The sequence below is a fragment of the Notothenia rossii genome (genome assembly GCF_949606895.1).
Source record: "Notothenia rossii genome assembly, chromosome: 7".
Taxonomy (NCBI): Eukaryota; Metazoa; Chordata; class Actinopteri; order Perciformes; family Nototheniidae; genus Notothenia; species Notothenia rossii.
Window position 1 is genome coordinate 84,578,462 of NC_136905.1, and position 27,500 is coordinate 84,605,961.

The 27,500-nt window shown below is 39.6% G+C and overlaps 2 protein-coding genes across 5 annotated transcripts in view; one reads left to right on the plus strand and one right to left on the minus strand.

The window, feature by feature from the left end:
* Window positions 1–1,273: 1,273 nt before the first annotated feature.
* On the minus strand, window positions 1,274–18,816 carry fuca2 (alpha-L-fucosidase 2). The gene is made up of 7 exons (XM_079691452.1): window positions 18,491–18,816; window positions 15,344–15,531; window positions 14,568–14,907; window positions 8,757–8,967; window positions 5,548–5,738; window positions 2,816–2,921; window positions 1,274–2,495 (listed from the first exon to the last, which is right to left on the minus strand). Exons 1-7 carry the CDS (start codon window positions 18,679–18,681, stop codon window positions 2,355–2,357), a joined length of 1,368 nt encoding a protein of 455 aa, XP_079547578.1. The 5' UTR covers window positions 18,682–18,816; the 3' UTR covers window positions 1,274–2,354.
* A 159-nt stretch (window positions 18,817–18,975) lies between these two features.
* Window positions 18,976–27,500, plus strand: part of LOC307045655 (putative deoxyribonuclease TATDN3) — a 14,534-nt gene continuing 6,009 nt past the window's right edge. For 2 of the 4 annotated variants that reach the window (XM_079691453.1, XM_079691454.1), the window contains exons 1-7: window positions 18,976–19,165; window positions 19,254–19,286; window positions 19,744–19,817; window positions 19,886–19,970; window positions 23,546–23,626; window positions 24,975–25,084; window positions 26,483–26,538. In XM_079691453.1, coding sequence (XP_079547579.1) covers window positions 19,112–19,165; window positions 19,254–19,286; window positions 19,744–19,817; window positions 19,886–19,970; window positions 23,546–23,626; window positions 24,975–25,084; window positions 26,483–26,538 — 493 coding nt within the window. In that variant the 5' untranslated portion in view covers window positions 18,976–19,111. The remainder of the gene's footprint in view (window positions 19,166–19,253; window positions 19,287–19,743; window positions 19,818–19,885; window positions 19,971–23,545; window positions 23,627–24,974; window positions 25,085–26,482; window positions 26,539–27,500) is intronic. The other 2 variants (XM_079691455.1, XM_079691456.1) reach the window with 1 other exon arrangement.

Genomic DNA, 27,500 nt, shown 5'->3' on the forward strand with positions numbered 1-27,500 from the left:
ATCCCTGTGTCTGATGTGTATGCACTGGTGAAAGCTATGAATAAAGGGTTTAAGGGCCTTCTGGCTGTCTGACAGGGAACTGTTTAAGTAATGGCGTACCTTAGAAATCTAAAGAGATCTCCGTTATTCAATCCAGATCGTTTCTTTAGTGTTTGAAAATCAAACATGGTTCCTTTGCTGAGATGTGCAATATGAAGTAAAGCTTATAGTTAGGGCTGATTAGATTCAGCCCCTAGTTTTGCTGATATAGGCTTAGTTTGTCGGGGGACATCTTACTTCTTCCTTCTCTCTGTCTATACCTGTGTACTCTCATGTTCCCATTAACCCAGCTTCCCCAAATGTCTTTCTTTTTGGTGTCTATATACGCCGGGATCCGGAGTCATGGATGATCCTGTTGCTGTGGTCCTGGATCTTGAGTCGTGGATGGATATCCTCGTGGATTCATCTTCCTATTATACACACATGCATTTCAAACATTTGGACTACCTATGCTGCAAATGTATTATCTCTTTGATTTCCACACGGCATCTATTGCACGTCTGTCCGTCCTGGGAGAGGGATCCCTCCTCTGTTGCTCTCCCTGAGGTTTCTCCATGTTCCCCTTTAAACTGTGGGTTTCTCTGGAAGTGTTTCCTTGTACGATGTGAGGGTCTAAGGACAGAGGGTCTAAGGACAGAGGGTCTAAGGACAGATGGTGTGGTATTGTCATACTGATATTCTGTACAAACTGTGAAGTCCACTGAGACAAAGGTAACATTTGTGATATTGGGCTATATAAATAAACATTGATTGATGAAGTAAGGCCATGTTTGGCCCAATCTTTAAATGTTGTATCCAGCTTGCTCGGGGTGAAATCAAGATCATGCGAGCACCATCTTAAGATCTTCATTTCCTCCAGCAAGTCCCTCCTGGTAAGGACCCGTAACCATCATTTGAAGGAGAGGTCGATCCAGCGGTTATCTTTATCCCCTAACCTCGATGGGTAATCCTCCTGACACATTATTCTTTCCATCTAGCCCTGGAGTCTGGCTCGCACCAGCAGAACAAGCTTCTTCATTGGGCTGATAGCAGTCCTTCGAGCAGGGGAGCGCTACTCCTCCCTTGTGTTTTGCTAATTGAAGAGTACAGAATCGAATCCTTGGTTTCTTCCCTCGCCAAATGACTTTCAATGACTTTCAATGACTTCTCCATGACTTCTCCAGGACTTCTCCAGGACTTCTCCAGGACCTTTATCTAATTTTCCATGACCAAAAAATGACTCTTTCTCAGCGTTCCACTGAAAATGGTTTATTTTAAGATGGAACAGGGAAATAAGTTCTGCATATGAAACACGTTGTCCCTAAAACAAATCAAATAGTAGGCTTACTAGCTTCTACGCGCTAAAGCAACTCAGATCTCACACCTCGTCAGTTAAAAGCCATTTTACGTTTCATTACAATACCATACAGTATTTATTATCATAGTATTACTATTTCAGCGATTACATAAAATATAAATTATATTTGATGTAACTTTAGTTACATTTCCATGACTTTTCCAAAACTTTGTGAAAGATATTGTTTTCCAAAACTTTTCCAGGGCCTGGAATTAGCATTTTGAATTTCCATGACTTTTCCAGGTTTTTAATGACCGTAAGAACATCCATTCATTTGAGCTCACTTTTAGCTGACCATTTGAACCGTTTCTTACATTTTCGATTCTTGTTCCACATTCCTGATCTTAATCTGCGGAGTAACTAATGTATAATAATTGCAGTTAAAAGCACAAAACGTGCTTCCAAACTGAAGGAAAGTAGAATTTAAATAAGCAAAAATAATGGAGACACAGAAGTACTTTTCACCACATGAAGTATCATCATCAACAATACTTTACCGATCATTTAAATCTTCGTTTTAACTGATTTGAACACATCTCGCAGCTCCATCACTTCCTGTGTCTGCTCCATCACTTCCTGTGTCTGCTCCATCACTTCCTGTGTCTGCTCCGTTACTTCCTGTATCTGCTCCGTCACTTCCTGTATCTGCTCCGTTACTTCCTGTATCTGCTCCGTCACTTCCTGTGTCTGCTCCATCACTTCCTGTGTCTGCTCCGTTACTTCCTGTATCTGCTCCGTCACTTCCTGTATCTGCTCCGTTACTTCCTGTATCTGCTCCGTCACTTCCTGTGTCTGCTCCATCACTTCCTGTATCTGCTCCGTCACTTCCTGTGTCTGCTCCATCACTTCCTGTATCTGCTCAGTTACTTCCTGTGTCTGCTCAGTTACTTCCTGTATCTGCTCCGTTACTTCCTGTGTCTGCTCCGTCACTTCCTGTATCTGCTCCGTTACTTCCTGTGTCTGCTCCGTTACTTCCTGTTCACATGGCCCAGCTCAGCCCCAGGGTCCAGCCCCAGTCACAGGGCATCTCTCTGGGTGTGAGGGGGGGCAGATGGACCCTCAGACCTCCACCAGAGGGCGCTCTCTGCCACTGCATGGGCCCGACTCCCAGCAGCTCCACCTGCAGAAACAACAACATACACAAATAATGTATTTTGAATTATTTGAAATTCTTACTGTTGCAGCAAAAAAAGCAATAACTAGAAAATGTCTCAAAGCGGACATCGCTTCTCTCGACAACTGGCACGACAAAGTTCATGAGATATATGTTATGGAAAAATCACTTTCTCAACGAGGCTTCAGGAAAACGCATTTGAGGAAATATGGAAAAAGTGGAGAAATTAAATATCCCAAAGACGACCATCTCTTGTTTGACTGAGATGTGTGTATGTGTTTGTATATACTGTATATAAATATATATATATATATATATATGAGTACCTGAGTAGCAGGTCCAGTCACAGGTTCACTCAGAACCACAAATCCATCTTTGGGCCACTCCAGGAAAATGGCAAAGATGATTTGGTCCTGCGGTCTGAACGTGTACCTGAAACACAGGAGGAGGGAAACTTGGTAAAAATGAGAGAAAATTATTTTGAATCATCTTTTTTTCAATGTTTTGTTTTTTGCATGAAATGATGAGCGGTTTTGTTTTGTTTTGTTTTATGTATGTTTTGTGTGTGAGGACGAAGAACAGCCAATGCTAATGCTAATGCTAATGCTAATGCTAATGCTAATGCTAATGCTAATGAGGATCTTAATAAAGAATAAAGAATGCCTAATATAGAATAACTACATTCAATTAAATACTCACCACATGTCGGGGGTCCGGCTGTCGTTCTGAGTACTTCTACTTTTGCTCAAGTACAAGATCTGAGTACTTCTACTTTTACTACAAGATCTGAGTACTTCTACTTTTACTACAAGATCTGAGTACTTCTACTTTTACTACAGATCTGAGTACTTCTACTTTTACTCAAGTACAAGATCTAAGTACTTCTACTTTTACTACAATATCTGAGTACTTCTACTTTTACTACAAGATCTGAGTACTTCTACTTTTACTACAGATCTGAGTACTTCTACTTTTACTCAAGTACAAAATCTAAGTACTTCTACTTTTACTACAGATCTGAGTACTTCTACTTTTACTACAAAATCTAAGTACTTCTACTTTTACTACAGATCTGAGTACTTCTACTTTTACTAAAGTACAAGATCTGAGTACTTCTACTTTTACTCAAGTACAAGATCTAAGTACTTCTACTTTTACTACAAGATCTGAGTACTTCTACTTTTACTACAAGATCTGAGTACTTCTACTTTTACTCAAGTACAAGATCTAAGTACTTCTACTTTTACTACAGATCTGAGTACTTCTACTTTTACTAAAGTACAAGATCTGAGTACTTCTACTTTTACTCAAGTACAAGATCTAAGTACTTCTACTTTTACTACAATATCTGAGTACTTCTACTTTTACTACAAGATCTGAGTACTTCTACTTTTACTCAAGTACAAAATCTAAGTACTTCTACTTTTACTACAGATCTGAGTACTTCTACTTTTACTACAAAATCTAAGTACTTCTACTTTTACTACAGATCTGAGTACTTCTACTTTTACTAAAGTACAAGATCTGAGTACTTCTACTTTTACTCAAGTACAAGATCTAAGTACTTCTACTTTTACTACAATATCTGAGTACTTCTACTTTTACTACAGATCTGAGTACTTCTACTTTTACTCAAGTAGAAGATCTAAGTACTTCTACTTTTACTACAGATCTGAGAACTTCTACTTTTACTAAAGTACAAGATCTGAGTACTTCTACTTTTACTACAGATCTGAGTACTTCTACTTTTACTCAAGAACAAAATCTAAGTACTTCTACTTTTACTCAAGTAGAAGATCTAAGTACTTCTACTTTTACTACAGATCTGAGAACTTCTACTTTTACTAAAGTACAAGATCTGAGTACTTCTACTTTTACTACAGATCTGAGTACTTCTACTTTTACTCAAGTAGAAGATCTAAGTACTTCTACTTTTACTACAGATCTGAGAACTTCTACTTTTACTAAAGTACAAGATCTGAGTACTTCTACTTTTACTACAGATCTGAGTACTTCTACTTTTACTCAAGTACAAAATCTAAGTACTTCTACTTTTACTACAAGATCTGAGTACTTCTACTTTTACTACAGATCTGAGTACTTCTACTTTTACTACAAAATGTAAGTACTTCTACTTTTACTACAGATCTGAGTACTTCTACTTTTACTAAAGTACAAGATCTGAGTACTTCTACTTTTACTACAATATCTGAGTACTTCTACTTTTACTACAGATCTGAGTACTTCTACTTTTACTCAAGTAGAAGATCTAAGTACTTCTACTTTTACTACAGATCTGAGAACTTCTACTTTTACTAAAGTACAAGATCTGAGTACTTCTACTTTTACTCAAGTACAAGATCTAAGTACTTCTACTTTTACTACAATATCTGAGTACTTCTACTTTTACTACAAGATCTGAGTACTTCTACTTTTACTCAAGTACAAAATCTAAGTACTTCTACTTTTACTACAGATCTGAGTACTTCTACTTTTACTACAAAATCTAAGTACTTCTACTTTTACTACAGATCTGAGTACTTCTACTTTTACTAAAGTACAAGATCTGAGTACTTCTACTTTTACTCAAGTACAAGATCTGAGTACTTCTACTTTTACTACAATATCTGAGTACTTCTACTTTTACTACAAGGTCTGAGTACTTCCTCTGGCTGCTCCTCTGACGATGGAGGAGTCCTTGTAGTATTTGTATGAGGACACTTCTACTTCTTAATATAAAGAACTAAATGAACTCACACTCGAGTTGTTGGATTAGATAAGATGGACCTTTATTTCTCCCCTAGTCCTTAATATAAATAACTCAATTAAGTGACTGTTAACTTGTATATATTGATTGTTGTGCTTTATCTAAATGTGTGCACATGTATACATACGTATGTCCGTTGATTCTGTGTATATAGGATATACATATGTTTTATATATGATTGTATTTTTGTGTTCTGGATGGAGGGAAACAGTATTCCATCTCTCTGTCTGAACACACAAACTGAACGATTGACAATAAAGTTGACTTTGACTTTAAGTTAAATGTTCTCACCACAGGTTAGGGGTCCGGGTGTCGTTCTGCGCCCTCCATGGCGTGGTGTTATAGATCCCCCCCCCGTTGACCTGCAGCCAGCCACCCATCTGTCTGAGTCTCTCCTCGCTGAGGGGGGGGATCCTCCCGTCGGGGGTCGGACCCACGTTCAGCAGGAGGTTCCCTCCAAGGGACACCGTCTCCACCAGCATCTACACACACACACACACACACACACACACACACACACACACACACACACACACACACACACACACACACACACACACACACACACACACACACACACACACACACACACACACACACACACACACACACACACACACACACACACACACACACACACACACACACACACACACACACACACACACACACACACACACACACACACACACACACACACAAATTATTAAAGGTCCCTTATCATTCTCTTATTCATCAATATATTATAGATCTCAGATATATCCAGAGCCTGTCTCTGATTGGCTGAAACACCAAACAGATCATTGCAGCATTACCCATAATCCCCTCTGTTTCAGCCCTGTTTCCAAAGTGCTGATTCTCTGTCTGTTACTTTAGATGAAAATAAGGAGCCCCTCCCCACGCCCCTCTGAGAGACATTTGGTTACAAAGAACTCAATGGTGCTCTAGAGGAGATTCAGGTGATAAGGGGGGGGGGTTACCTTGGTTACTGATTGGCTAATGGTTACACAAGACAACACATCGTTATGACATCATAAAGTGGCCAAAATCTGATCAGCTCATTTTCAGACAGGTTTTTATAGAAATTGATCAAAAAGAGAGAGAATCTTTGTTCCTGAAACTTTCAGAGTCTCTTTCCACAGAGGGGACACATGTTGATGTAGAAGAGACATGAAGAAGAGGGGACACATGTTGATGTAGAAGAGACATGGAGAAGAGGGGACACATGTTGATGTAGAAGAGACATGAGGAAGAGGGGACACATGTTGATGTAGAAGAGACATGAAGAAGAGGGGACACATGTTGATGTAGAAGAGACATGAAGAAGAGGGGACACATGTTGATGTAGAAGAGACATGAAGAAGAGGGGACACATGTTGATGTAGAAGAGACATGAAGAAGAGGGGACACATGTTGATGTAGAAGAGACATGAAGAAGAGGGGACACATGTTGATGTAGAAGAGACATGAAGAAGAGGGGACACATGTTGATGTAGAAGAGACATGAAGAAGAGGGGACACATGCTGATGTAGAAGAGACATGAAGAAGAGGGGACACATGTTGATGTAGAAGAGACATGAAGAAGAGGGGACACATGTTGATGTAGAAGAGACATGGAGAAGAGGGGACACATGTTGATGTAGAAGAGACATGGAGAAGAGGAGACACATGTTGATGTAGAAGAGACATGAAGAAGAGGGGACACATGTTGATGTAGAAGAGACATGAAGAAGAGGGGACACATGTTGATGTAGAAGAGACATGAAGAAGAGGGGACACATGTTGATGTAGAAGAGACATGGAGAAGAGGAGACACATGTTGATGTAGAAGAGACATGAAGAAGAGGGGACACATGTTGATGTAGAAAAGACATGAAGAAGAGGGGACACATGTTGATGTAGAAGAGACATGGAGAAGAGGGGACACATGTTGATGTAGAAGAGACATGGAGAAGAGGGGACACATGTTGATGTAGAAGAGACATGGAGAAGAGGGGACACATGTTGATGTAGAAAAGACATGAAGAAGAGGGGACACATGTTGATGTAGAAGAGACATGAAGAAGAGGGGACACATGTTGATGTAGAAGAGACATGAAGAAGAGGGGACACATGTTGATGTAGAAGAGACATGAAGAAGAGGGGACACATGTTGATGTAGAAGAGACATGAAGAAGAGGGGACACATGTTGATGTAGAAAAGACATGAAGAAGAGGGGACACATGTTGATGTAGAAGAGACCTGAAGAAGAGGGGACACATGTTGATGTAGAAGAGACATGGAGAAGAGGGGACACAGGTTGATGTAGAAGAGACATGAAGAAGAGGGGACACATGTTGATGTAGAAGAGACATGAAGAAGAGGGGACACATGTTGATGTAGAAGAGACATGAAGAAGAGGGGACACATGTTGATGTAGAAGAGACCTGAAGAAGAGGGGACACATGTTGATGTAGAAGAGACATGGAGAAGAGGGGACACAGGTTGATGTAGAAGAGACATGAAGAAGAGGGGACACATGTTGATGTAGAAGAGACATGAAGAAGAGGGGACACATGTTGATGTAGAAGAGACATGAAGAAGAGGGGACACATGTTGATGTAGAAGAGACATGGAGAAGAGGGGACACATGTTGATGTAGAAGAGACATGAAGAAGAGGGGACACATGTTGATGTAGAAGAGACATGAAGAAGAGGGGACACATGTTGATGTAGAAGAGACATGGAGAAGAGGGGACACATGTTGATGTAGAAGAGACATGGAGAAGAGGGGACACATGTTGATGTAGAAGAGACATGAAGAAGAGGGGACACATGTTGATGTAGAAGAGACATGGAGAAGAGGGGACACATGTTGATGTAGAAGAGACATGAAGAAGAGGGGACACATGTTGATGTAGAAGAGACATGAAGAAGAGGGGACACATGTTGATGTAGAAGAGACATGGAGAAGAGGGGACACATGTTGATGTAGAAGAGACATGGAGAAGAGGGGACACATGTTGATGTAGAAGAGACATGAAGAAGTGGATTTTGTATAATAGGTGACCAAAAAAAAAAAAACACTTGTATATATTTGTATTTAATTGTAATAATTCTTATATTCGATTTGAATATTTCTTGATTTTTTTATATATAATATTATTTTGTATCTTTACGACTAAAGCCAGAACATAGTTCATCAGCAGGTTCCTTTCTAATTTAAGATTTTTTGTTAAAAATATTTACAGTATTTATTTCTTATTTCTCAAACAAAAGCTATTTTTCAATGATGGAGATTTTTCTAATTATTAATAAAAGCAGTATTTTAAAATTATTTATTTTTTAACTAATAATAAATATTTGTCATTCTTTATTTTTCATGATTAATACCTATTTTTTTATTTATTATTTATTTGTATTATTAATAAATAAATATACATATTTTTTTATTATTATTAATACATATGTTTTAATGTTTGTTTTTCTTTGTTATTATAATAAATCTCTCTCTCTCACGGTTACGAGCTCCTGGATGGTCATGTAGTCTTTGAGCTCTGCGTTGCGTCGGTATCCCCACGACTTCCTGTCGAGGGTCATGCAGTTCTCCCACTTGCGTTTCATCAGGTGTCCGGGCAGGTATCGGTCGCTGCAGGTGTAATAACCTCCGTGTTTGCAGATGGTTCCGTAGCCCCAACGGTCGTTCGTCACCACCGTGTCGCGCACAGGACTGTGGGAAATAACACGTGAGAATCGAGGAAACGCTGAGAAAATCTGAATTTTTTGAATTTCAAAATCAAGTCAGACTGTTTCGATCTTCTTCACAAATCATGTTGTGATTGTGAGAAGAAAGTAAGAATTTTGTGATTTTGAGTAAAAATGTAATGTTTGCCTTCAACCTTGGGCTGCTGTAATCTCTGTGTTCTGTCTCCCTGTTCCTGCCTGTTGGCGTCAGCTGAGGCGTTACATGGTTCTATCTTGTTATGCACAATGTTGATTATTCTCTCAGAGCTAAAGACGTGGTCTGGGGTAGAGATCTTCAGAAACACAGAACATCTCTTTTGAATTCTCCAAATAAACCATCAGCGTTTCCATCAAAGCTCCTGCTCTCCCCGTGTCTCGCCGAGTCTCCATTGATCCAGAAGTTTCCATCAAAAAAGTAACTCAAGTATCTGATCTCTGCTGTACGATATCTTAGTAACAGTAGCTCAAGTGTCTGATCTCTGCTGTACGATATCTTAGTAACAGTAACTCAAGTGTCCGATCTCTCCTGTACGATATCTCAGTAACAGTAACTCAAGTGTCCGATCTCTCCTGTACGATATCTTAGTAACAGTAACTCAAGTGTCTGATCTCTGCTGTACGATATCTCAGTAACAGTAACTCAAGTGTCCGATCTCTCCTGTACGATATCTTAGTAACAGTAACTCAAGTGTCTGATCTCTGCTGTACGATATCTCAGTAACAGTAACTCAAGTGTCCGATCTCTCCTGTACGATATCTTAGTAACAGTAACTCAAGTGTCTGATCTCTGCTGTACGATATCTCAGTAACAGTAACTCAAGTATCTGATCTCTGCTGTACGATATCTTAGTAACAGTAACTCAAGTGTCCGATCTCTCCTGTACGATATCTTAGTAACAGTAACTCAAGTGTCTGATCTCTCCTGTACGATATCTCAGTAACAGTAACTCAAGTATCTGATCTCTGCTGTACGATATCTTAGTAACAGTAACTCAAGTGTCTGATCTCTCCTGTACGATATCTCAGTAACAGTAACTCAAGTGTCTGATCTCTCCTGTACGATATCTCAGTAACAGTAACTCAAGTGTCTGATCTCTCCTGTACGATATCTTAGTAACAGTAACTCAAATATCTGATCGCTCCTGTACGATATCTCAGTAACAGTAACTCAAGTGTCTGATCTCTCCTGTACGATATCTCAGTAACAGTAACTCAAGTGTCCGATCTCTCCTGTACGATATCTTAGTAACAGTAACTCAAGTGTCTGATCTCTGCTGTACGATATCTCAGTAACAGTAACTCAAGTGTCCGATCTCTCCTGTACGATATCTTAGTAACAGTAACTCAAGTGTCTGATCTCTGCTGTACGATATCTTAGTAACAGTAACTCAAGTGTCCGATCTCTCCTGTACGATATCTCAGTAACAGTAACTCAAGTGTCCGATCTCTCCTGTACGATATCTTAGTAACAGTAACTCAAGTGTCTGATCTCTCTTGTACGATATCTTAGTAACAGTAACTCAAGTGTCTGATCTCTCCTGTACGATATCTTAGTAACGGTAACTCAAGTGTCTGATCTCTGCTGTACGATATCTTAGTAACAGTAACTCAAGTGTCTGATCGCTCCTGTACGATATCTTAGTAACAGTAACTCAAGTGTCTGATCTCTGCTGTACGATATCTTAGTAACAGTAACTCAAGTGTCTGATCTCTCCTGTACGATATCTTAGTAACAGTAACTCAAGTGTCTGATCTCTCCTGTACGATATCTCAGTAACAGTAACTCAAGTGTCTGATCTCTCCTGTACGATATCTTAGTAACAGTAACTCAAGTGTCTGATCTCTCCTGTACGATATCTTAGTAACGGTAACTCAAGTGTCTGATCTCTCCTGTACGATATCTTAGTAACAGTAACTCAAGTGTCTGATCTCTGCTGTACGATATCTTAGTAACAGTAACTCAAGTGTCTGATCTCTGCTGTACGATATCTTAGTAACAGTAACTCAAGTGTCTGATCTCTGCTGTACGATATCTTAGTAACGGTAACTCAAGTGTCTGATCTCTGCTGTACGATATCTTAGTAACGGTAACTCAAGTGTCTGATCTCTGCTGTACGATATCTTAGTAACGGTAACTCAAGTGTCTGATCTCTCCTGTACGATATCTTAATAACGGTAACTCAAGTGTCTGATCTCTGCTGTACGATATCTTAGTAACGGTAACTCAAGTGTCTGATCTCTCCTGTACGATATCTTAATAACGGTAACTCAAGTGTCTGATCTCTGCTGTACGATATCTTAGTAACGGTAACTCAAGTGTCTGATCTCTCCTGTACGATATCTTAGTAACAGTAACTCAAGTGTCTGATCTCTCCTGTACGATATCTTAGTAACAGTAACTAAAGTGTCTGATCTCTGCTGTACGATATCTTAGTAACAGTAACTCAAGTGTCTGATCTCTCCTGTACGATATCTTAGTAACAGTAACTCAAGTGTCTGATCTCTCCTGTACGATATCTTAATAACGGTAACTCAAGTGTCTGATCTCTGCTGTACGATATCTTAGTAACAGTAACTCAAGTGTCTGATCTCTGCTGTACGATATCTTAGTAACGGTAACTCAAGTGTCTGATCTCTGCTGTACGATATCTTAGTAACAGTAACTCAAGTGTCTAATCGCTCCTGTATGATATCTTAGTAACAGTAACTCAAGTGTCTAATCGCTCCTGTATGATATCTTAGTAACAGTAACTCAAGTATCTGATCTCTCCTGTATGATATCTTAGTAACAGTAACTCAAGTGTCTAATCGCTCCTGTACGATATCTTAGTAACAGTAACTCAAGTGTCTGATCTCTGCTGTACGATATCTTAGTAACGGTAACTCAAGTATCTGATCTCTCCTGTACGATATCTTAGTAACAGTAACTCAAGTGTCTGATCTCTCCTGTACGATATCTTAGTAACGGTAACTCAAGTGTCTGATCTCTCCTGTACGATATCTTAGTAACAGTAACTCAAGTGTCTGATCTCTGCTGTACGATATCTTAGTAACAGTAACTCAAGTGTCTGATCTCTCCTGTACGATATCTTAGTAACGGTAACTCAAGTGTCTGATCTCTCCTGTACGATATCTTAGTAACAGTAACTCAAGTGTCTGATCGCTCCTGTACGATATCTTAGTAACAGTAACTCAAGTGTCTGATCTCTGCTGTACGATATCTTAGTAACAGTAACTCAAGTGTCTGATCTCTGCTGTACGATATCTTAGTAACAGTAACTCAAGTGTCTGATCTCTCCTGTACGATATCTTAGTAACGGTAACTCAAGTGTCTGATCTCTCCTGTACGATATCTTAGTAACAGTAACTCAAGTGTCTGATCTCTGCTGTACGATATCTTAGTAACGGTAACTCAAGTGTCTGATCTCTGCTGTACGATATCTTAGTAACGGTAACTCAAGTGTCTGATCTCTCCTGTACGATATCTTAGTAACAGTAACTCAAGTGTCTGATCTCTCTTGTACGATATCTTAGTAACAGTAACTCAAGTGTCTGATCTCTCCTGTACGATATCTTAGTAACAGTAACTCAAGTGTCTGATCTCTCTTGTACGATATCTTAGTAACAGTAACTCAAGTGTCTGATCTCTGCTGTACGATATCTTAGTAACAGTAACTCAAGTGTCTGATCTCTCCTGTACGATATCTTAGTAACAGTAACTCAAGTGTCTGATCTCTGCTGTACGATATCTTAGTAACAGTAACTCAAGTGTCTTATCTCTCCTGTACGATATCTAAGTAACGGTAACTTAAGTGTCTGATCTCTGCTGTACGATATCTTAGTAACAGTAACTCAAGTGTCTGATCTCTCCTGTACGATATCTTAGTAACAGTAACTCAAGTGTCCGATCTCTCCTGTACGATATCTTAGTAACAGTAACTCAAGTGTCCGATCTCTCCTGTACGATATCTTAGTAACAGTAACTCAAGTGTCTGATCTCTCCTGTACGATATCTTAGTAACAGTAACTCAAGTGTCTGATCTCTCCTGTACGATATCTTAGTAACAGTAACTCAAGTGTCTGATCTCTCCTGTACGATATCTTAGTAACAGTAACTCAAGTGTCTGATCTCTCCTGTACGATATCTTAGTAACAGTAACTCAAGTGTCTGATCTCTCCTGTACGATATCTTAGTAACAGTAACTCAAGTGTCTGATCTCTCCTGTACGATATCTTAGTAACAGTAACTCAAGTGTCTGATCTCTCCTGTACGATATCTTAGTAACAGTAACTCAAGTGTCTGATCTCTCCTGTACGATATCTTAATAACGGTAACTCAAGTGTCTGATCTCTCCTGTACGATATCTTAGTAACAGTAACTCAAGTGTCTGATCTCTCCTGTACGATATCTTAGTAACAGTAACTCAAGTGTCTGATCTCTCCTGTACGATATCTTAGTAACAGTAACTCAAGTGTCTGATCTCTCCTGTACGATATCTTAGTAACAGTAACTCAAGTGTCTGATCTCTGCTGTACGATATCTCAGTAACAGTAACTCAAGTGTCTGATCGCTCCTGTACGATATCTTAGTAACAGTAACTCAAGTGTCTGATCTCTCCTGTATGATATCTTAGTAACAGTAACTCAAGTGTCTGATCTCTCCTGTACGATATCTTAGTAACAGTAACTCAAGTGTCTGATCTCTCCTGTACGATATCTTAGTAACAGTAACTCAAGTGTCTGATCTCTCCTGTACGATATCTTAGTAACAGTAACTCAAGTGTCTGATATCTGCTGTACGATATCTTAGTAACAGTAACTCAAGTGTCTGATCTCTGCTGTACGATATCTTAGTAACAGTAACTCAAGTGTCTGATATCTGCTGTACGATATCTTAGTAACAGTAACTCAAGTGTCTGATCTCTCCTGTACGATATCTTAGTAACGGCCCGTCCACACAGCGGCGTTGGAAGCTTCTTCCCCATTCACCCCATTCACTTTGAATGGGGTGACGTCGCTTTTCGCCGAACTGCATTGTGGGAAGCAGAGCGGAGCTTTCCTGGCGTTTCAAGCTGCAAAAGTTGAGCAATGTTCAACTTTTGAAGCTTTTGAAACTTTCGGTGGAAGCGTCAGCCAATCAAATCATATGCCAGTACAAGCTCTAGCCAATCAAACCGCTGCTTGTGTGCCAGGGGCGGGAGACTCATGTGATTGGTTGTTGGTCGAGCTTCAGACACGCCCGCCGGCAAGCTTTTTCCAAAGCCGCTGTGTGGACGGGCCGTAACAGTAAATAAAGTGTCTGATCTCTCGTGTACATTCTTTTAGTAAAAGTAAATCTTTAAATCGCAGATTATCCCTTTTCCTGCCAAGGAAACAAATACATCTTTGTTTTTAAATATTTATGAACAGCCCGTTATCACACTTACGTTCAATGAAAGTCTCCAAATTCTGACTTTTTTTCCTCAAAATCTAAAAATTCGGACTTTTCTTTTACTGAAAAACTCAAAAATCTTTCAAAGAAATCTCATAATTATGACTTTTTCTCAAAATCAAAACATAAAGTGTGGGATGTCTCCCGCACGTTACCTGTCGTTGTAGAGCCAGGCCAGGAAGCCGGTGCTGTTCCAGTACGAGTCGGGAGCGTCTCCGTCTCCGTCCGACCACAGAATCTCGGGTTTGTACTTCGTGATGAGCTCGTACAGCTCAGGCAGCGTCTTACTGGTGGGGAAGAGGTTTGTTGTGAAGACGTTAGCAGCGTCCTCCTGGAACAGCGGGTTGAACCATTCGAACAGAGAGTGGTACAGTCCGAGCCGCAGGTCACTGTTCGCTCGCAACGCCGTCGCCACCTCGTGTACCAGATCTCTTTTCGGACCCACGTCCACTGAGTTCCAGTTCCACGAGTTCTTCGAGCCCCACAGCGTGAAACCTGAACATATTAAACAATGCATCGTTAATATGTGCAATTATAGCTTAGTTTAAGCGTTTTGAAATTGGGTTAGAAAGAGCATTGCTTCTGTTTCAGAAATAATCCTTGATGTGGTTTGGAACAGGATGGTGTTTAATCACGGCAGCATTTAACTGTATCTGCCGGTACAATTCTGAGCAGGCATTAGCTCCCCCTCCTTTTTTTTTTCAAGCTAAGGACCCAAAATCAGCGTTTCTCTAACAGCTGGAACAGAGGGGTATGAAGGATGTCTAAAATGCATGATCTGTTTGTGTTTTGAGCAAAAAAACATGTTTTTATATATTTGTATAAATCTGAGACCCATAATATATGCCCACAAATAGCATGATAGGAGACCTTTAAAGTGTAGCACAAAAGTTAAAGAACGATACAATCTGTGCAGGACGATGTCTCGTACCTTCGTGGTGTTTCGTGGTCAGGACGATGTATTTTGCTCCCGATGAGGCGAAGATGTCGGTCCACTCTTTGGCATCGAAGAACTCTGCGGTGAACTGTGGAGCGAAGTCCTGATACTTAAAGTCTGGAGGATAATTCTGCTTCATGAAGTCAACGTACGGCTGCAGCTTCTGCTTCTGCCAGTACCACCTGAGCAGAGAGGGAAGAAGTACACATCCTTTACTCAAGTAGAAGTACAGATACTGGTGTTTAAAAATACTCTGGTGAAAGTAGAAGTACTGACTAAACTTCTTTACTCAAGTCAAAGTAAAGAGGCTTTGAAATGTACTTCAGTAAAAAGTACCCATAACTAGCAGCTGTTTTAAAGAGTACCTGACCTCCCTTTATATTAATAGAACAATAATGTCATTGTTAGCTAATGAATGTTTCCATGCTGAACAACGGCAACATGACAACGTTTCCATTGGTCCCTCTTCTTTAGAGAAGACCAGGAAATGATGGATACACGGATCGTGTTCAAATCAATAGGCACGCAATGACTCTAAATAATAATGATCACGCCACCAAACACACATTCAGACTAAAGGAACCAGCCTGTTTGGGAAATGAGAGAAGTAGAAAGTACAGGTATTTGTGTTCAACATGTAAGAAGTAGAAAGTACAGGTATTTGTGTTCAACATGTAAGAAGTAGAAAGTACAGGTATTTGAGTTCAACATGTAAGAAGTAGAAAGTACAGGTATTTGTGTTCAACATGTGAGAAGTAGAAAGTACAGGTATTTGAGTTCAACATGTGAGAAGTAGAAAGTACAGGTATTTGAGTTCAACATGTAAGAAGTAGAAAGTACAGGTATTTGAGTTCAACATGTAAGAAGTAGAAAGTACAGGTATTTGTGTTCAACATGTGAGAAGTAGAAAGTACAGGTATTTGTGTTCAACATGTAAGAAGTAGAAAGTACAGGTATTTGTGTTCAACATGTAAGAAGTAGAAAGTACAGGTATTTGTGTTCAACATGTAAGAAGTAGAAAGTACAGGTATTTGTGTTCAACATGTGAGAAGTAGAAAGTACAGGTATTTGTGTTCAACATGTAAGAAGTAGAAAGTACAGGTATTTGTGTTCAACATGTAAGAAGTAGAAAGTACAGGTATTTGTGTTCAACATGTGAGAAGTAGAAAGTACAGGTATTTGTGTTCAACATGTAAGAAGTAGAAAGTACAGGTATTTGAGTTCAACATGTAAGAAGTAGAAAGTACAGGTATTTGTGTTCAACATGTAAGAAGTAGAAAGTACAGGTATTTGTGTTCAACATGTAAGAAGTAGAAAGTACAGGTATTTGTGTTCAACATGTAAGAAGTAGAAAGTACAGGTATTTGAGTTCAACATGTAAGAAGTAGAAAGTACAGGTATTTGAGTTCAACATGTAAGAAGTAGAAAGTACAGGTATTTGTGTTCAACATGTAAGAAGTAGAAAGTACAGGTATTTGTGTTCAACATGTGAGAAGTAGAAAGTACAGGTATTTGTGTTCAACATGTAAGAAGTAGAAAGTACAGGTATTTGAGTTCAACATGTAAGAAGTAGAAAGTACAGGTATTTGTGTTCAACATGTAAGAAGTAGAAAGTACAGGTATTTGTGTTCAACATGTAAGAAGTAGAAAGTACAGGTATTTGTGTTCAACATGTAAGAAGTAGAAAGTACAGGTATTTGTGTTCAACATGTAAGAAGTAGAAAGTACAGGTATTTGTGTTCAACATGTAAGAAGTAGAAAGTACAGGTATTTGTGTTCAACATGTAAGAAGTAGGAAGTACAGGTATTTGTGTTCAACATGTAAGAAGTAGAAAGTACAGGTATTTGAGTTCAACATGTAAGAAGTAGAAAGTACATGTATTTGTGTTCAACATGTAAGAAGTAGAAAGTACAGGTATTTGTGTTCAACATGTAAGAAGTAGAAAGTACAGGTATTTGAGTTCAACATGTAAGAAGTAGAAAGTACAGGTATTTGTGTTCAACATGTGAGAAGTAGAAAGTACAGGTATTTGTGTTCAACATGTAAGAAGTAGAAAGTACAGGTATTTGAGTTCAACATGTAAGAAGTAGAAAGTAAAAAGTGGTCAGAAAAATAAGTAGTGGAGTAAAGTACTGATACCATAAAAATGTACTTAAGTACAGTAATGAAGTATATATAATAACAATAATAATAATAATAGATGAATTTTGTTAGCGCTTTTACAGGTGCTCAAAGACGCTTTACAGATATAGTGAAAAGAAAGAAACAACAAATAAATATATTGTATATATATATATATATAGTTAAAGTCGACCCTCTTTATATACGGTTACTGTAAAAGTGAACTGAATAGGTAAGTCTTCTTCCACCTCTATACTTAATTAATACGAGGAAACACAAGGAGAACAATTCAATGAATGACATCAACTGCAAGATATAGTTCAAGTCGACCCTCTTTGTATGGGGTTATATACTCAAAGACACAAAAAGTATATATGTTACATATTAAAACTGCAGAGGTTAGTTTATATAACAATCACTTTACCTTAGGCCTAATCTCACTGACAATATTTGTTTACTTTGACTAACAAACGATTTTGATTTTGAATGCAGAACAATTTGGGATTGGTACATTTAATTAAAATAAAATATACTAAAAGAGTACTTTTCCACCTTTGGTTATTAGTGAATGATGTTGTATCGCTAATCTGAATCTATAGCAGTTCACTATTTCCCATGATGTAGTGGGTAGCAGTTCAAAAGTGAAAGTAAAGTACAAATACAGTAGATCAGAATTGTAGGTGGAAAGCAACTACATTTACTCATATATTTACCATTTGGAGGTACTTGTACTTTACTTGTGTATTTCCATGTTATGCTACTGTGTACTACTCCACTACAATTCAGAGGTAAAAAGTGTACTTTTACTCCACTACATTTATTTAAAACCTTTAGTTACTTTTAGTTTACTTTAAGTACAAGATCTGAGTGCTTCTACTTTTATACAGGATCTGTGTACTTCTACTTTTATACAAGATCTGAGTACTTCTTCTATTATACAAGGTCTGAGTACTTCTGCTTTTACTCAAATACAAGCTCTGAGTACTTCTACTTGTACTAACTGAGTACTAAATCCTCACCAGAACCACTCGCTGCCGAAGCTTGGCACGGAGAAAACTCCCCAATGGATAAAGATGCCGAACTTCGCCTGGTCGTACCATTCGGGCAGCGGCCGGCTGTCGAGCGAACTCCAGTTCGGCTCGAACTTCGCTCGGCTGGAGCAAAACAGCACCGAGAAGAATAGGAAGAAGCACAACGATACTGCTGCCATCTTTCACCACAAAATCACTGAGTGTTGCTCAAAGATCCGGGGTACTGAGGAACCATCACGTGATGAAAGACAACGTTTAAAATACAATAATAAGAATCAAGAGACATACAATAAGACAGAGCAGAGCAATGAGGAAGAGAAACTGTGATTAAAAAGGGTAGCGGCTCCTTTAAATAATTTGGAACGTTCAGTCAGGTGACCCTTGGCTCGCTTGCTGAGTCTCGACCAATCACATGAGATGGAACGCCTTCCCCGTTCTTATTATACATCCATGCTTCCCCTCTGGTTCGACGAATCACGTGGGATGGAACGCCTCTTCCCGTGGCAACGCTGCGCTGTCCTCGACTACCCATGCGCAGTAGGTATTGGTAGGTAGGTATTGTTTTTGATCGTTTTTTAAAGCATGCTTTGAACGCTACGCTGTGTCCACATGCAGGGATACGTTGACTGCCACTGTCACATCTCCTCCAAGGATTTTGATAAGGTTAGTACAACATTTAAAGCACATTAAGTGTTTATTTTGTACATGAGATGTCTTATTAAGCGACACATGTTCCTCTGTCTGTTGTCAGGACTTAGAGGAGGTGGTGGAGAGTTCAAAACAGGTGAGTGGTGTCAGCTACAGAGTTTACTGAAGTACAGAAACAGTGTACAAATACTCTGTAACAAGTAGCATTTAATAAGGTGTTACTAGGATCCTCTTTAGGTGATGCAGCAATAGACAACACCAACATATAACTACCAGCATTTCTTTAACCTACTACAATATGTTGTATTAACCCTATCTACTTCTGTATCAGTAAACACAATTAATAACCTAGAGTGACATTTTCTCAACATATTCCTATGCATACAAAATAAATACTAACTATTTTTAGTGTTGGTATCATCAATCAGAATCAGGTTTATTAACAAGTAGGTTGACACGTACGAAGAATTTGACTTGATGTCATGGTAATAACCTTAAAAAGCTTATTTTTGTATTATTCAGTGTTGGTGATTGATCAGTGTTATTAGCACCAGGAAAAGCACTTTATAAATAACGTGTTTTTTATTTCCCAGGCTGGATTGTTAGCCATATTAGCCGTAGCCGAACATGCTGGGGAATTTGAGAAGATCATTGAGTTGTCACAGAGGTAACTACAACAATCAGACTGAAATAAATCAAATGTTTTCTTTGCACTGATGACTCTCTTCTTCTCAGGTTTCCAGGTTTTATATTCCCATGCCTGGGAGTCCACCCGGTTCAGGAAGTTTCCCCGGAGCAGCAGAGGGGCGCGTCTCTCCAGGTAAACTCAAATTGAAAGGGTCAGATTGTGGGATATTTTTTGTATGAATGGGACAGATTAAAATAACAACCCTACCCATTGAAAGCATACATGCTCAGAAACACATACACTAACCTTTTATCTGTGGAATGTCCTGCTAATTGGATCCTTGAGTTCAAAGACAGAAAACTGAAAAAATAATGGTGTCACGCTAAAGGATGGAGAATTATGAGAGAGGGAGTTAGTAGCTAAGGACAAGCATGGTTGAGACACCATTAAATATGACCTAGACTGAAACGGACCTGGGTTGAGATGTCGAACAAATATGATTGAGTAGGGGACTTCAGGATGGTTGAAGAAATAATGGTGTCTTACGTAATGGAGAGCATCAAGATAAAAAAGGAGAGCCTGAGACTCCCCTAGCAGTGGCGGAGCTGGGGGTGGCCGTGGCCCCAGCTGAATCCTGGCCACCCTATTGGCCACCCCAAACGCCCTCACCACGGGGGCCCAAACAATTTTAGAACATTAAGAAAAACATTTTAAGTAACCTTAACCTCCGCCTCCGGCACTTTCTAGCAGAAAAAATAAAATAAATGCTGTCTGTTAGCTAAGCGTAGTCCATTGTAAATCATAATTGTTGTGTTTTTTTTTACTAAGCTGACATTAAGTACTGTTAATATCTATAAAGAAAATGCTGAGGTTTTTAATTTCAATGCTCTTTTAGCTGACATTTAGTAAATGTAGGTACATTTTTAGCAGCTATTCTTACTACATCAGTTGTCCCTGCCCCTGGTGCCAGGACCAACAGATCCATCTCTAGGCTAAGCAGCCCTGTCCCCCCATAAGGCTGAACCTGAACCAGCTCTTCTCCCAACTGAAGGAGGTGAGCAGCATTGTGTTGAATGACATGCCACTTAACATATCTGAAGGGAGACTGGAATACAACATATATATATATATATATATATATATATATATATATATATATATATATATATATATATATATATATATATATCAAAACAAAAAGCTAACATCTGATTTCAACTATACATTTCAAACACAGTATTTTTCCACATATTTAAGTTATATTTATTTTGGATTCAAAAATGTTATTAAAAAGGCATGTACACCATAAAAGATTACTTTTGAGATCTATTGTCAGGAATGTTAGTGTTATATCAAATAGTGAATTATACTGCAGCAGAATGTTGCACGTCTGCACAGTGTTATATGTTCACCGCTCAGTGTCAGTAAATATTGTGCGGTTAGTATTGGACTACAAGATAGATGCAAGCCTGTACAGGTAGAGTTATTTAAAGCATAAATGAGTGGGTTGGGTTCTGGAGGTGTGGTTACAGCAGTGTGCTTGGTCGGCGTGGCCTGGGCCTGGTGGTGGGGCCTGGGCCTGGTGGTGGGGCCCAATGTGATATCTTTTCATGGGGCCCAAAATCCCTGGCGGCGCCCCTGGCTGTGTGAGTGTATGGCCAGAGGGCAGGACCTATAAACACATTTACTACCCAGTAGCATGTGAGGCTGAACAAAAGGACCTTTTGACTTTGTAAATGTGGTCTTTAAAAAAACAAAAACATTTACTGACTTTTTAGGATAGCTTAAAGTAATGTTTCAAAATTACAACCGGGGGCCTTACAGGGTTAAGGGCTATTGTTTATTGTTATTTACTTTAAGATGTTTATTCTTAACCTATCATTTAATAAAGTTATATGAGTGATAGTGAAACTTTTTAACTTTCATTTAGCAAAAACTAGCGTGAAACTTTACATGCAAGTTTCAAAGTAACTTCCTGAAATGTAATTGTCTGCAGTGATTGCTGCCGGACATAAGGAAGTGGCTCTACTTATGAGATCTCTGTTAGTTTAAACTCTCACTTCCTACTTTACATTCAAACAAATAGCTTATCAAATATGGCACGGTGTTATTCATAAAGCTACATATTAGTCTATAAAATAGTTACATCATATTTATCTTAACCAGCAACACCAATAAAATACTGTTTCACATAAATGCACCGCAAATAATCATCAGTTTGTATTCAATGCAAATAGAGGCAACTGAACCATCGACATTTCATCCATGCTTTTCTTCACTTGTCAGTTGTTGTTGTTGTTGTTGTTGTTGTTGTTCAAGCTCTCAAACAAACGAGCGGGCAGTACATCACATCGGCTCTTTTTGCTGCTACTTTGACAACATGGTTGCAACTGCTTTTGTTTTCCTGCTGTTGACGCCAATTTTCATTTGTTCTATAGAGAGCTGATGATTTCATGAACTCAGAGTGAGAAACAGTTTCGCCTCGATACGTTCCTACAAATGAAGCAACGTTTCTAAATCATTTTCAGACAAATTTGACGAAACATGTTAGTGTTGTTAGATCTCAGTGTTTCCCCTACCATTGTCTTGGAGGGGCGCTGCTCCCCGCCATCGGAGCCCCGCGCCCCCCCTGCAATTCAAGGTGTTTAAAAAAAAAATTATATATTTTTTTATTAATTTTTTTAATGTATAATTAGCACCAAGTTGCAACTAATATATAACTACTGTCACTTTTCACATTGAACATGTGCTCTTTTATTAAATACACTAAACGCTTTCATTTGAAGTTGTGAGTTTAGTGTTTATGACCCGAAGAATCACAGATGCATTAATCAATAACAATAATCCACAGCTCCTCTCTCTGCTCCAGAGGATTTAATAAATATATATCCCAATGCCATCTAAACAGGGAAGTGTACAAAAATGTTGAATCATTAAACATCTGATAGAACAAGACACACCTAGTTTGAGTTTTTCTAAAAACAAAACAATGAGGTAGATACTAGCTGTATCTGCCTCATAAGGAGGGGCAGCTTGGGCATATTGTTGTTGTTACTTTGGGAATAAGAAACACATAGTTAGATATACTGAATATTATTTGATCCATTCCACCACTTAATCCCAAATCATGTAGAGGTGTGTTTTAGGTGCCTTAAATAACCCCTTATGTTCTAGTGAGATGTATTTTTATGTTCATGTAATAGTGATTTCAATGCCACCCCAAAATGATCACTGGTTCCTTCCTGACCACTGAACATGTCACTGTCACACACACACACACACACACACACACACACACAGACACACACACACACACACACACACACACACACACACACACACACACACACACACACACACACACACACACACACACACACACACACACACACACACACACACACACACACCTGCTGTATTTGGTTGAATCTTCAGTAAACTCTATTCTATTGGAACTCTTTTGAGTGTTAACATCGTTTGGTGAAGATCTCAAAAACATTCGGCCCAGCTTCAGAGGTTCCTTCCGCAACAAAATCACACAAATGATTACAAATAAATCTCATGTGTTCACCTGTAGTGGTGTCTAGTCAGGCAGGTGGTGTTTGTTTGAGTTGGCGAGCAAGAGTTCAGATTCTAAATTCCTTTCAGGCGAACTAGATTTTGATAATTTACTTATTATTGATTAAATGAATTACATTTCTTCTCCTTCTTCTTAATTGGATCTCCTCACGACCACTTAATTGTTATGTTATAATGAAGGTTTAAAGTGTCTGTGTCTCCTGCAGGATCTAGATGCCGCTCTGCCTTTAATAGAGAAATACAAAGACCAGCTGGTGGCCATCGGAGAGGTACGATAATACATTATTACTGCGCATATTTTATTTCAACTCTATTTCAATGTCAATACTGCTATATTTTTTTATTTCTTTTATTTAATTACTTTTTTTTTTTAAATGTTATTATAGTTTCTTCAAATAGTTTTCTATCTGTTTTTTTTTTGTTTTTTTATGTATTCTGACTGACTACTCTGACTGATTCTGATTCTCAAAGTCAACTTTATTGTCAATCTTTCAGTTTGTGTGTACAGAGAGATCGAAATACTGTTTCCCACAATCCAGAATATAAAAACAAGTATATATATAAAGTAGGGCTGTCAAACGATTAAAATGTTTAGTCAGATTAATCACAGCTTAAAAATGCATTAATCAGATTAATCACCATTCGAACTATGTCCAAAATATGCCATTTCTTTATGTGTATTGTTGTGGGAATGGAAAGATAAATGAAAGAAGGCGGATATATCCATTTAACATACAGTATGTTTATTATAACATTGCTCTGTGTGTCAAAATGAAAGACAGCCCACACACCTATCACTCATCAAACCGTGGGGTCTTATTTCATTACGTCTTGATTTCTATCAACACGTAATGTTGTATCGATGTATAAAGAGATGTACTGCAGCAAAAGTATTCTCCGTCAGGACTTCCTGCAACAACACCACGCCGTCATCTTGATTCTGATTGGCCAGAAGACATTATCAAAGATGTTCTATTGAGAAGACGATCACTACGTGACAAAAGTTTTCAAAACCGTTTCTAGTCTTCGGTATTTCCAGACAAGCGGCTACTGAAATCAATCTGACTAACTTCTGTCTGTGTGATTTACTCGGGATGTATGCGGCGGGCCATTCTGCACATGCGTTAAATGCGTTATATATTTGAACGCAATGAATTCAAAAAATTAATTACCGCCGTTAACGCGGTAATTTTGACAGCATTAATAGAAATATATATATATGCACAATCAACAGACATGTATGCACACATTAAGACATAAATACAAGCAAAACAATCAATATAAACAAAATAACCGTCACTTCAATGTCTTTGGGAATTGTACATTGGTGCAAGATTGTCCATAGCAGCATAAAAAGTGTCTGGTGCTTGAATTCAGTGATGATATATCTGTGTATTTTATATTATTATATTTGACTGTATTTACTTACCTACCATTATCTATGTTATTGAGTTGCTCTGCTGGAGGAGCCTGTGACCTCAGATGTTCATTCTCATAACTACACTGTAGCTCTGAACGCAGGACAATTAAAGCCCTGGAACTTGATACTTGAAGCAGTCTTGCCTTTATTAAACTCCCGCCCACCCCCCCCCCCCCCCCTCCCCTCCCGTGGTGCAGGTCGGGCTGGATTTCACGCCCCGGTTTGTGAGAGGCGAGACGGATAAAGACGTCCAGAGGAAAGTTCTGATCCGTCAGGCTCAGATCGCCAAAGCGCTGGATCTGCCTCTGTGAGTACAGATGGAGGAAATATCAGATCAGATCAGATCAGATCAGATCAGATCAGATCAGAGCAGATCAGATCAGATCAGATCAGATCAGATCAGATCAGATCAGATCAGATCAGATCAGAGGCACTTTGTTCATCTCAATCCGGGAAGTGTTTGCGTCGCAGCAGAATAAAAGATAAGGCATTGTACATTGGAGAAATTAAAAGACTAGAAATGAACAATCCAACATGTAAACATCTCAAATAGAAATAACATAGCATTAAAAAGTAGAAATGTAATATAAATGTAAAATGTACAGTTTGATTTTAAGTCATCCAAGAGAAGCTATGGAGAAAACATCCTCCCCTCTGTCACGAACCTTGGAGTGACCTTCAGTTGCACTTTTAAATTCAACAAGCAGATCAGCACCGTAGTCAAATCCTGCTTTTTCAAATTAAGACTATTGGCCAGGACCAAGTCATTTTTATCTTTTAAAGACTTAGAAAGAGTTATTAATGCCTTTGTTACCTCGAGGCTGGATTACTGCAACGCTCTGTACGTGGGTATGGACCAGGTATGGACCGGGTATGAACCAGGTATGGACCAGGCCTCAATCAGGCGCCTGCAGCTAGAGCAGAACGCAGCTGCACGTCTTCTGACTGGCCACAAAAAGCGTGACCACATCCCCCCAACTCTGGCCTCACTGCACTGGCTTCCAGTTCGGTTCAGAACTGATTTTAAAATCATTTTATTTGTTTTCAAAGCCCTAAATGGGCTGGCTCCGGCCTACATAGCTGAACTGCTCCAGCGCTACACCCCAGAGCCTTAAGGTCTGCTGATCAGCTGCTGCTGGTAGTGCCCAAGACAAGGCTCAGAACCCGAGGGCACCGAGCCTTCAGCTGGCCCCAGGCTCTGGAACACTCTGCCCCTCCATGTGAGGTCAGCCCAGACCCTGGGGTTTTTTAATCTACTCTAAAGACTCACTTCTTCTCTCTGGCCTTCGAGTCAGAGCGGAGCACGACTCCTGACTTTTCCCTGTGTTTTAGTTTTTTATATTTCTGTTGTAAATGATTGTCTTTTATTGTGATTGTAGTAATGTGTTTTTATTACATGTGCAGCACTTTGGCTCGACCAAACATCGCTTTTAAATGTGCTTTATAAATAAAACCTGATTTGATTTGATGGAGGAAACCTGAACCCTGATTAGATCCCACCACAAAGCAACAAATAAATGATTGACATGTAGTTTATTAAATCCCATTTCATGAACACAATATGCGGTTAATATGCAATGCCAAATGTTTATCTTATTGATACACATATTAAGATATTAAATACATGCAGAGATATTTTTAAGAGCTCATTAAAGAGTATTTACAGCCTCAGTTGGTGCAGGAAATGTATGTTTTTTATTCCCAGAAATGTTCACTCCCGTTCTGCAGGACGACCCACCATCCAGCTGCTCAGGGAACAAGGTAACACATATTATTATCCGTATTATTAGTTCAATCAGCAGAGACGGTGTTGATGTAAGAATATATATTTATTGGCAGGAATACACAAATGAATGTAATGGAGTTTTAGCGATTAGTCCCCGCTGTGCAGGAGTATCATTCGGGAGGGGAGAACCAATCAGATGAAACCCCCCTGGTCTTGACCCTGGTGGTGGTGAATGGATAGTTGGGGTCGGTCTGAAGGGGAGGGGCTTAGCTTGACCCTGGTGGTGGTGAATGGATAGTTGGGGTCGGTCTGAAGGGGAGGGGCGTAGTTTGACCCTGGTGGTGGTGAATGGATAGTTGGGGTCGGTCTGAAGGGGAGGGGCTTAGTTTGACCCTGGTGGTGGTGAATGGGTAGTTGGGGTCGGTCTGAAGGGGAGGGGCTTAGCTTGACCCTGGTGGTGGTGAATGGATAGTTGGGGTCGGTCTGAAGGGGAGGGGCGTAGTTTGACCCTGGTGGTGGTGAATGGATAGTTGGGGTCGGTCTGAAGGGGAGGGGCTTAGTTTGACCCTGGTGGTGGTGAATGGGTAGTTGGGGTCGGTCTGAAGGGGAGGGGCTTAGCTTGACCCTGGTGGTGGTGAATGGATAGTTGGGGTCGGTCTGAAGGGGAGGGGCTTAGTTTGACCCTGGTGGTGGTGAATGGGTAGTTGGGGTCGGTCTGAAGGGGAGGGGCTTAGCTTGACCCTGGTGGTGGTGAATGGATAGTTGGGGTCGGTCTGAAGGGGAGGGGCGTAGTTTGACCCTGGTGGTGGTGAATGGATAGTTGGGGTCGGTCTGAAGGGGAGGGGCTTAGTTTGACCCTGGTGGTGGTGAATGGGTAGTTGGGGTCGGTCTGAAGGGGAGGGGCTTAGCTTGACCCTGGTGGTGGTGAATGGGTAGTTGGGGTCGGTCTGAAGGGGAGGGGCTTAGCTTGACCCTGGTGGTGGTGAATGGGTAGTTG

Excerpts from the sequence above, each read along its gene's own strand:
- fuca2 (XM_079691452.1), bottom strand. The coding sequence starts at position 18,681 with ATGGCAGCAGTATCGTTGTGCTTCTTCCTATTCTTCTCGGTGCTGTTT. Across the intron at positions 8,968-14,567 it reads GCCTGGCTCTACAACGACAG|TCCTGTGCGCGACACGGTGG; the intron begins GTAACGTGCGGG and ends TATTTCCCACAG. Across the intron at positions 2,922-5,547 it reads ACCCGGACCCCTAACCTGTG|GTACACGTTCAGACCGCAGG; the intron begins GTGAGAACATTT and ends CCTGTGTTTCAG.